Here is a 12,197-nt window from a genome sequence, read left to right on the forward strand (position 1 = left end):
CGATATATTTTTGTTGTTTAGTAAATGGATTCTGTGGGCTAGTGTTAAAACACTAATCTTGAAATTTAGCTAGAGACTTTTCAAATTTTATGTATTATAAGATTGTAATTACTGTTTCAAACATCTAGAAATCAATGAATATCTTGAAATGTCCAAATAGGAAAGGATTGCACACAAGCTTCTGACCTGGTACATGTAGGTATTATAGGGGTTTTATTCGGTAAGGTTAAACTTTACGAAATGTTCAATATGCATGTGTATAAAAAAGAATTGGATGTTTTTATTTTATTTTTGGGGAGCAAATTCTCGACCGTAGAACATTTTGTACGAAAGCAGAAATGTGTGCACATTCTTGTACAACCCTATAACATTACAAATAGAAGCATTTACTTTTATAATTACATTTTTATGCTACAACCATGAAATTAAAAATTTCATCACGACTTCCGTTGGTTTTAGATACATTTCTTCAATTTTGTCACGAAGAGCACGTGCATTCATAATATTACATTTTTTATACGAAAATAAAACATACTCATTGGGAATGACTCGACCAATCAAAATAATGGAATCGCATGAAACTGCTTTGCAATGTAAATATAACTGAATGAAATACTTTGTCAAAAAAAATTGTGACTTACCGAGTTGGTTATTTTATATCATAAATTATTATCAGTTATAATTTTTTTTATTTTTGATACATTTCACATTCAAATTACCCCCCTTTATTTTCGTGCCGTTAATTTATTCCTCGCCTGTTGCACCACGCGATTTATATGTCCAATGCACAGCGGTTCTTCATATTTAATTTATCAACTGCACAATGTGTATTATACTCTTCAAAGATATAAAAATTAAATATACAACGACAAACATATTTTACCTTTTAAGATTGAGTTTTGAAAAGGCGCCGCTATACATATTTGTTGATATTAATACATTGTACCATGCAAGCAAAAAGTACATAAATATGTGTATGCTATTCATTCATTTAATGATTTGTTTTGGTATTTTCATTCATAAAATTGATTCAGTAAGATGTGGGAGTTGCACAATAACAGATGTTCCAAGATCAAAGTTAATTCACTTCGATGATGCAATACTAGTACTTTATTATGAATTTTTATGCAAAGAATTGTCAGGCGTAACTTGTAAATATAACGGTTAAGAAAGTCTATTCAATACTTGTTATAGTACATGAACAGATTTTCTGAATACAAAATTCACTTAAATAGAAAGCTAAAGTTATGAATTTTCATTTATTTATATTGTACAGACATTGCATCTTCATACGCGCAAAAAAGACGTAAAATTATACAGTATTTGTATAAAAATTACAGTAGCATGAAATAAAATTTGTGTTCACAATAAACTACAAGTGATCTATCTTAAATATTATGTTTTACTTATTATATATAAATTTTAGAAATAGTAAACACTGTCAACAAAAAGAAAACATCGAGAATGGAAATGGGGAATATGTCAAAGACAACAACCCGAACAAGGAACAGATAACAGCCGAAGGCAATCAATGGGTCTTCCACGAAATGAGAAAATCCCGCACCCGGAAGTGTTTAGGTTCATGTAGTTACAATATCCAGTCCTTCCTTTCAGTATTGTGACAATTATTGCATATATCGAAGACGCACAACAAAACGTCTTATCATTCTTTCCTGCGCCTATATCAACAAATCCTCAGTCTTTATAAAGAATTTTCGTATCATAGATGTGCTAAGATTGATTAGAACGTAAAATACTATAACTTAACTGCGACATCTTCTGTATTTTCAAGAACTCCCTTTCTTTTTACTTAAAATCCGTTTATGGAACTTAGAGATCTTGCTTGACTGACGAATTGACAGAATTTATTAATTACTTAACGTCCAGTGACAAGTATTTTATGTATATTCTGAATGAAATCAAATTGACAATCAAAATGAGTGAAACAAGATCTTAAAAGACCATCGACCCAGATCAATGACGGGAATTAGATTGCCAAAGAGCCAATCAAAATCGTTAGGCTATAGTCAAAGTAAATTGACAACACCATGAAAATATTAAAACAAAACCAAACCAAAACGACGATCGGTACCACATGTGGAGCAGGATCTACACACACTTCCAGAGCACATGAGATCACTCCTATTTTTGGTTTAGTTCGCCTGCTTTTGTCTTTATTTTTCTATGAAATTGTCGTATAGATATGCAATAAGACATGGGCACAACTTTAAGCTTTTATAGCCTTGATCCGAAAAAGTGTCTGGTGCTCCGGAAGAGTAAGAATATCGAATGTCGCATGTATGATGTGGATCGAATTAATTAGCTAAGGGAGGTGTGAAAATGTTTTACAGAACAGAGAATAATGAACAAACAAAACGAAAGGGCACAAAATGAAGACTAGAGAAAAACAGGCAAAAGAAAAAAAGAAAAAGAGAATAATGCTGAAATATATGAAGAATTATAGAGAATAGCAGGCAAAATTTACAAAGAATAGAGGGTTATTTTTTTTTTTTATTAATTACAGAAATTAAGGACCCCATCCAGCATGGTCAGACCATCATAAGAAGATGTTAAAGATACAAAATTAATTCTAAAAAGTATTTTTCTGCGAATTGGTACATTTGAATTTCAATAAGTAGAGTTAAAAATCAAATTACAAATACACTTGTATATATATGATCGTACTTTAAAACAAATATATAGACAAATTTATTCAGTACTATTGCAACGATAAGTCATGTGTTGTGTCAACGATTTAAAAGTTTTGTTCAATTTAAAGCGGATTATAATTCAAAATTTTAAATATTTTTCATTTAATAAAATTGAAAAAATTATAAAATTATTAAAAGTGTTTTAGTTCATATGATTTGAAACGTCGCGACGAAAATATGACAAAGTAATAAAATAATCTTACCTTGATTTATTCATGCTTGTATATTCACACACGTTACGTTTATATACTTACTACCATTGATATCTGTATATGATATACTATGATATACTATACGCCTGTTTAAACATTTGATGCAAGCATGCATTTGAAAAACATATCAATTAAATCTATCTCTTTTTTATACATTATCACATTCAGACCTCATTTTAAGAAGATAATTTTACCTACTTTATTTTGTACCAATCATAACATTCTCCAAAAACAGTAATTTAACCCAAAAAGGTGTTAAAGGTGATGTTCGTAAATTTCTTTCTTACATGCAAATTTGTATTAAGAGTTTAAACAATATCAATTAACTTTGATTATGTACTTTCTGAATTTAATATAGAACGAAGTACTTCTACTGAACAAAGTAGTAGTTTGTGTTGCAGGAATGTTAAAAAGGGCATGTTGAAAATGATAGTTTAATTTATGGCTATAGTGACCAACACTTATTTTTATGAGGTTCATTTAAAAAGGTGTTTAAAAGAAATATTGGAAAAACTGTTATTTTAATATTTGTTGAACAAAACAGGATTGTGTTAAGAGTTTACTATATAAATCGCTAAGATGTATATTTTGAACCCGCTTCGCCATCTTGTTTACACTAAAAAGATTCATTCAGTTTAGTCCAAATGGTCATAGCACATATTCTTGGTTTAATTAAATAATGTCTAATGTCTAATGTCTATTCTAATGCAACAACGTTTGTAACGTTAATTTTAATTGGATAACGTCACTAATTTTCAAATTAGAATGCAGTTATCTCTTATCTATATAGACGTTTTACATTTATATGCATATTAGGGAGCTACCATTTGATTTTTATGGGGGGGCTAGGATGAAAAATTTTGTCCTGCATTTTTTTTAGCTGTAATCTCTGTCCTGCCTTTTTATTTTTCACTCTGTCTGGTCCTGCTTTTTTTTTTAGTTTATTCTGACTTATTTTTACCTAAATTGTCGTCCTGACTTTTTTTTTGGCAATTGTCTCATCCTGCCTTTTTCTTTTACTCAAAACTCCTGTCCTGCCTATTTTTTTCAAATTTCATCCTAGCCCCCTATGCCTACATTTTAGTCAAGTGGTGAAGGAAGACATAGGACATATTCAACTGACTACCGTATCATGGAACTGGCGTATTAAAATTTACTGTTACTTGACGTCAGAAGATTATTCAGAGCAGATCTGTCATTCGGAGACAAGATTCAGCTTAATACCAAAAAGTGTAAATTATGTTAATCACTACTTTAAAGTTTTTTTTAAAAATTATTGCCAATGAGACAACTGTCCACCAAAATTCACAATGAAGGTGATATAAACAGTTATAGGTCTGTACACCCTGTTTTGATATTTTTAAGAGAGAAGAGATGAGAATCGGTTCATCAGTTTGTTTGCATTGCAATAATAAATTCTCTAAAATGATGATAAACAATATATGATCTGCATCGGAAAGAAATCGACCTTATGCAAATGCACGTAATATACTTATACATGTATAAAGACTTTGGTGGATTTTTTGAATTTCAAATACGAAATTAAAGACGAATTTCTGTCTCTTATTTAAGATTTATATTGAAACACACTTTCCGTAGAGATTTTGTTTCACCCTAAATAGGTTAACAGCTTTGTAGATATTCATTTTTATGCCCCACCTACGATAGTAGAGGGGCATTATGTTTTCTGGTCTTTGCGTTCGTTCGTCCGTCTGTCCGTTCTTCCGTCTGTCCGTTCGTTCGTCCGTCCGTTCGTTCGTCAGTCTGTCCCGCTTCAGGTTAAAGTTTTTGGTCTAGGTAGTTTTTGATGAAGTTCAAGTCCAATCAACTTGAAACTTAGTATACATGTGACCTATGATATGATCTTTCTAATTTTAATGCCAAATTTATTCCAATTTCACGGTCAACTAAACATAGAAAATGAAAATGCGAGTGGGGCATCCGTGTACTGCGGACACATTCTTGTTAGCTCATATTTTAGTTCAAGTATAATCCAATACATCAACCGATTTACATTACTACATGTATAGATATTATATATCGTAAAATGTAGAACAGAGTTTTCAAATTTAAAGATAGAAAAAGAAACATTATTCTGAGAACTTTTAAAGTGCATTGCAGTCACCAGGTCGATATATTTCAAAGGATTCCTCCTGCTTTTTCTACAAACGAACTTAATTTGTTGGAACTGTAAAGTTAAAAACATATTTATATGATAGATAAATGAGTACGAACATTTCTTTTCAAAGCAAAATGTAACCCTCCGTCATTTATTTCTCAACATGCTTAATTTATAAATTAAGTTTGAAAAACAAATTCGTTTGATTAATGATAGTTTTAGATATAAGATACAAAAGTACAATCCTGCCTCTGTACATGACATATAAGAATAAAAGGATGTGGAATGATTGACCACGAAACAATTTTTTACTAGAGACAAAATGACGTAGTAGCTTGCAACAACAGGTCACCGTATAACCTTCATAATGATCAAAACCTCATATACAGCATGATAGAAAGCTTTAAAATGGCCCTGCCATGAAAAAATGTAAAACAATTCGAACGAAACATTTAACGGTCTGAAAAATAAAGAAATGCATATATATGTTACCTGAAACGATATTGACTCATCAACGTCACGTGACATATATAAGATGCCGATAGTTCATGTATATATCAAGATTACTCTTCAATATTAAGGAGTTAAAATATATTGTTAACTGGTCCGCCATTCCATCTATTATATCCGCACCGAAGGTCGCGAACACAACAGGGGTCCAGTTTAAATAGGGTATCACTCTTTAATATGAAGGAGTTAAAATAGATTGTCAACTATAAAAGTCTTCGATGTTAATCAAATTTCTTCAGAAGAAGAACCACATTGATACTTTGGTTTTAATTTCAGAATTTTAAATAAGATTATTAGATATATTTCTCATTAAAGGATGGCTTATCCATGCTATCATATACTGTTAGTTATCAATCAACAGCTCTGCCACCTGCAATGTCGGTATAATTGTATATTATATTACATTTCTATCATTCGGCTGTTTACTGGATAAAATCATTTTACATTGGCACTGAATTACATTTGATAATTATCAAGATGCGTTTATTTATCACTTACAACTAGATTACTTAGAAGTAAAAAAAACTCTTCCCATAAACCTTCATAAATCTGCCACGGACTTAGTTTAGGACATACATGTATATATAGCCACATTTCTGTACCTTGATACGGCGGCAGCTACATGTATATTGGAGTACGACATTTATACCCGCCCTGGTCATTTGAGTAAGGATTTTGTGGGTTTTTGCATAACTCAATATTTAGTTAAGCGCTTTGTGTGATGTTGTAAACACTTTTAGCGTATTTCTTTCGTTTATTATCAATGCTGTTTGTCTGACAGCGAATGGGGACCATTCCTTAAAATTATCGCCTTTACCTTTCCTCCTATTGGTAAAGGCTGCAGAACATAACATTCAGAAGATTGGAAGTTATAGGTACATGCAACAGGAGTTTTTATAACATGATTCTAGTACACAGTTTGTAGAGTCTGTTTATTTCTAACTTAACTTTTCAAGATGTTTATCTCTATCCGTTCTTTGATAATTAAATTCCCAATTTGTTGATATATTTATGTCTGAGGAAACCATTTGTTTTCAAATTAGCATTGCAGAAAATTATCGTTCCCCTCTCGCGTAATGTAGATGATTTTCCTCATTGATAAAGATAAGGTGATATCAATGGTGTATCATTTAAATGAAAATAAACGCAGCTTATCAATAGATGTCACTAGTATACAAGCGTTCACTGACGTACGTACGTAAAAACGACCTTGATTTTTTAAAATTTTAATTTGCTTAAATTTTATAGCCCTACTTTTTACTGATACAACTAAATGGCCGCCTTTTTTATTTCAAACTGCAAATCAGAGGCATCTGACTTATCGGGTAAAGTTTGGGTTTTCTTATCAACAACGTCAAAAGGGGCATAACTCTGAGAGATAAGGTAGATAACCGTGATAAAAACTTCTAATTGGATTAGATTATGCAGTTAGTAGTAAGAGTTACGCAAGACACATAGTTTTCCTATCTAAATCTATTTGCCTTATGGTCTTTTGCAGCATAAACATTAAAGTTATCACGTGATATCATTTCAGTGCAGCGTTATGTCAACAGATGTTCCCACGTGTTGTAAATCATTCAAGTTGTGACGTAATGCAGACCACCTTCGGCAACCTTAAGCGTTTAGATAACTCTGACGGTATCAACAGCAAGGTAACTTCATTACAATTTCAAGGTCTACACAGTGTTTGAAGAAATCCGTTATCATCATGTGAAATCTAAGCATCAGATACGAATACGATTTCCTTTCTGAGGTTATTGAATCGTTAGTATGTCAAGGTCTTTGAATGACACATATTTTAACAAAATTTGTTTTAAATTAATCATTTGGGTTGCAAATTTCCGTTTTAAATTTGGCCTTTAACAAGACGAATTGAAATTAGAATAGAAAAAGAAACTGTATATATGGCTAGGATAGAACTAGGTTAACATATATGGCTTTTTAAACCAATAATATGTAGGTGACAGTAAGGTTTTTATGCATTCATGAGAAACAGTATTCTATCAATCTGTATTATCTAGTATCGTACTACATTTTTTAATATAAAGTTGGTGGACATAAACGCGTGTTGTACTTGAAAAATAAAGTATGTATTAGAAATAGCGTTCTTTTCATGGCGTTACAAATAGCAAAATTTTGTGTTTGCACCCAAATTCTTTTTTGGTTGTTTTTTTGTCTATTTTTTATGAGTAAATATTCTGAAATATTTTAAGTTATAGGACGATATTACAATAACATTAGTTTATAAATTATATACCCTCTTTTATTTATTTAGTATTATTTTGGCTCCGGTGCCAAAAAGCTTTGAAAACAGGTCAATTTTCAACATACAGCGCATGCGTCGACAAAAACATCTTTTAGCATTTCTTTTTTATTACAACTTTCTCTGAAATGAAAGCTAGTATATCATATGATAGCCTGATTTCTATGAAATGTTGCTAAACACAATTTTGTCAATCTTTCACCAAAGTCTCTATTTCTAGCCTATTTATTTGAAGTGTGAATGCTTTAAATAAAAAGTTTAACAACATAAGTTTTAATTATTTCTCCACGACTTTATCTTTTTATCAACTTAAACCCTTTGCCACTCAACGTCCAATTGCAATTAATTCAGGACAATTCAGGGCAAGCAATTTTTAAGTTCAACAATATTTTCAAATTTCTCATAATCCTTTTTTATTTCTATTTCGACTTTATGTTTTATAATATTAAAAAGAAAATATATCAAATACTACTTACAACTTTCCTGTCCGGGTACCCTATGACATTATTCACATTTTGTTGTTGACCGTATACTAGTATATAGAACGTAATCGAAACTGACCAGACCATAATATGTTAGTATCTCATGGAACTATTTGAAATCTAATTTCACAACAATTGTATCAGTTTGGCCATTGATAAATCTAAACAGAATGTACTAAATTATGGCAAATTATTGGCTTTATGAAGAAACCATGTCTCCTCTGATTAAGTGAAAGTTTAAAAGGTTAACCTAAAGTTTATTTTAATATTTCGACAAAGTTAAATCTGATATCACATTGAATGGTGAATTCAAACCAATATGAAAATAAGATGATGTGGTTTGATAGATTATGAGACAACTCTTCATCAGAGACCATAATGACGTAAAAGTTCAAGGTCAACGTACGGCCTTCAACAATGAGGAAAACCCATATAAAATACCACAAGATGATTTGATTTGTTTTGAATTTAGTTAAATTTGAGATTGATTAATTTGACATCTAAATGAGAAAACGTCTGATAATATAGAATTAATCATGACATTTGATTTGCAAATGAAGTTGTGAACAAAAGTGTTCATATTTATTTTATGGATTGTCGTTGCTTTCAGATTCGGTAACTGAATTGACATTGTGACATTGGTGGAAAAAAAAACATTTGAAATGCTCACCGATACAAAAAACGTAAAGAAAGCACAATTACAAAGACAAAGTATTCGGAAAAAATAGCATGAAATTAAAATGTTGATTGATTGATTATGTTTGGTTTAACGCCACTTTCAGCGTTGTTTGCTATTTCGTGGTGGTAAGTTTTTATTAGCGGATGAGAGCCCGGAGAGAACATCCATGGTCCTTCGGCAGAAAAAAGCTGACAGTCTTTACTGGTGCCATCTTGGCTAAGGGATACGATCCAGTGGATCGTAACCCGTGCATGGCTGGCGAAGATGTACTGGTGCAAGGCCAGGACATCGTTCAAAAACTAACAACACACATCTACAAACTGCTGAATTATTCGAGAGGTAATAAATAAACAGAAAATTTAGATAGTGATGTGCTTTATCTTTAATCTTCATGATTAAATTTGTATTTAAAGTACATATCTGTTTACTGTACACCTAAAAAACAGCAAGTTTCAAAAATAAAGAAAACTTTTGAGGCGAACATTTTAATATTGTGTACACATGATATCACTACAGATTAATGCATTATTTAACCATATCATTACGCGTTAAGTTTGAACGTAAGACGATATTCATTCATAAAAGTAGAAGTACAAATTTTATCACCTCCAATCAAATTCCTTTTGCATTTGATTAGAACCTGGTATGTCTACACTTAATGTGAAAGGAAGGGTCATTTCATCAATGTCGGAAATTTCATATCGCTTCATTTAACCGAAGTGCTCAGTTTCTAGTGATATAACACTGGTTAACATTAATTTACAGTTGCAGGGTATAATAGATATAGTCTATTTTGTTCAGACTCAGTTGAGGTGGTACGTCAAAGCTCAAATATCCCTTAGTCAACGAATAACTGTATACATTTAATTGAAACTAGAAGAAAAGATACATTAAATGGTTACCGATCAAATTCTATTTATTTAAAGAAAAATAAAGTCACATGACAAAAGAGTGTTTCGCTGAATTAAAAACTACTAATTCAAATTGATCTTACATCTAAAAAAACAAAAAACGAGTTTGCTCCCTTTAATTTGCAGTGCATTTCAACCAAATTATATCTCGAATTACCATAACATGAAGAGGAAAAGAATCGTTACATTTGTGCACCTTTAAATACTTTGACCTTGAATTAATGTCAGAGAGAGGAGAAAGATACCAGAGGGACACTCAAAAAAGATAAGCTAAAAATATTGATAGGTCATGGACCTCCCTTTCGAGATATTTGAGATTTAAAATATGGCGGGAAAAGGCTGACTCGGACTTTTACCTTATATTTGCATTGGTATTATTTGGGTCTCAAAACAAAAGAAAGAAAATCAAGAATCTTCTAAAATTTTGGTAATAACCTTTCATGAGCTATTAAGTCTTATATAAAAAAATAAATGGGTGTTATGGGGCAAAATATTTTACATTGTATTGTTTGGAAAAACACCAAGGAGTCCGAACATTTGACACAAATTCCAAAACCTCACCTAAGTACATCCTTAATTGTGTTTTTGTTAGTCTTTATTTGACTGGCAGATTCATAGGACATAACTACTAGAAAATAACAAATGATGCTGATTTTCAATTGAACAGACAGATTGCAGCAAGCATATAATTTGAGCAACTTTATAAACAAATAAGCAAAATGCACTTCAAGCGACGCTTTTACAACCCAATAAATTTACAGAAATAAGCACTCAATTTTAAAATAAATGTTAACAATAAGTTTGTAGTCGCTAAAAGCAGATTTGAAGTACTTGATCTGATGAAATACAGAAATAGGAATACTCATTTTATCATCACATGGCACATATCTTTCCGTTTGATTTAAACTTTCCTGTTTTCACTTAATATGAGTGGTAAGGTCATTGCATAATAGTCGGAAATCGTACATTACATCACTTATCGGGCTGTTTGAATAATATAACACTTGTTAAAACTAATTTACAGAAGAAAAGTTAATTATATATAGGCTGCATTGTAAAGAAACTTCTATGAAGTGTTAAAATTATAAAGAAATCAGCGAAAAGTTCAATTATTGTTGGAACAAAATCAAAATTTTCGAAACTTGAATATTTTGAAATTAGCTAATAACCATTTTATTTAAGACAGCCGAACATACAGGCATCGATTTATATTTCATTTAAGACTGTCTATCTGCAAGTGAAACATTCATTTATAACAAAGATTTCAATTTGCTATACATCTCAGTTGGTATACCTGATAGTCGTTGCTGCTTTTGCAACCTTTCTCATATTGAAATAGAAATAAATGCATGTTTCACGTTCCTATTTCAGAATAATGATACTCCCACAGCAGTAATATTTCATACAAACGGGACCGAATCATATCATGTCCATGATATATTTCGTAAGGAAACACTCTTTAGGGCTCTGCATGGTAAAGTATTTTATAGTCAAATTAGTTTGACTTACTAGTTCTCGTCTGCTAGTTTACTATTGAGACAAACAAGTACTGTTATTATATATTAAAACTGTCAAAATAATGAATTTACGGCTTCATTGCGAAATACATTTAATTTTAATCGGTTTAAAAGAAAATTAATGAATCACAAGGGACTACTTTTAAAAATAACTACTCCGTAGAGCAGCATAACGCAAATATAAGAAGGCTTGGTGTTTGGTGCGACCATGACAAACATGACTAAAAAAATCACGTGATTTGTCTTGAAGATTCGTAACGAGCAATGACAAGTAAACATTGATAAAACTTTCGTTACAGTTATTGCACGAATCTGTCTACCAAATCAATGTTATTCAGCATTGAAAATATATAACACTGTTTGGTGCGACCATGACAAACATGACTAAAAAAATCACGTGATTTATCTTGAAGATTCGTAACGAGCAATGAAAAGTAAACATTGATAAAACTTTCGTTACAGTTATTGCACGAATCTGTCTACCAAATCAATGTTATTCAGCATTGAAAATATATAACACATACCAAAACAATAAATCCCCTGCCCCTTCCCCTTAACAAAATCGTTGGCCTGCATTTTACGACAATTTAGACGATTTACGACCACATATTTTCAAAGTTTATCAAGGATTTAAGTAAAGTATTATTATTGCATCATAATTACATTTTTACTCTAGATATGTATTCTTGGGGTACTGGGGCCAGGTTTGTGCAATGCATGTTATACTCGTCATTATATTTGTTTATACCAGATCTTAATTCACAAGGCTTAGCGATTGTCGTTTTTCGCCAGT

At 31.3% G+C, this 12,197-nt stretch overlaps 1 protein-coding gene across 5 annotated transcripts in view; it reads right to left on the reverse strand.

Moving 5' to 3' along the window:
- The window catches only part of LOC139486276 (uncharacterized), an 88,399-nt gene that overhangs the window by 26,405 nt on the left and 49,797 nt on the right, over positions 1-12,197 (reverse strand). The window contains exon 1 of one of the 5 annotated variants that reach the window (XM_071271083.1): positions 2,915-3,065. The exons of 3 other annotated variants lie outside the window; for them this stretch is intronic. In XM_071271083.1, the coding sequence (XP_071127184.1) occupies positions 2,915-2,928 (14 nt within the window). In that variant the 5' untranslated portion in view covers positions 2,929-3,065. Of the gene's footprint in view, positions 1-883; positions 1,007-2,914; positions 3,066-12,197 lie in introns of those variants that run through there. One more of the 5 variants, XM_071271082.1, reaches the window with a different exon arrangement.

This window comes from Mytilus edulis, chromosome 8, assembly GCF_963676685.1.
Source record: "Mytilus edulis chromosome 8, xbMytEdul2.2, whole genome shotgun sequence".
Classification (NCBI taxonomy): domain Eukaryota; kingdom Metazoa; phylum Mollusca; class Bivalvia; order Mytilida; family Mytilidae; genus Mytilus; species Mytilus edulis.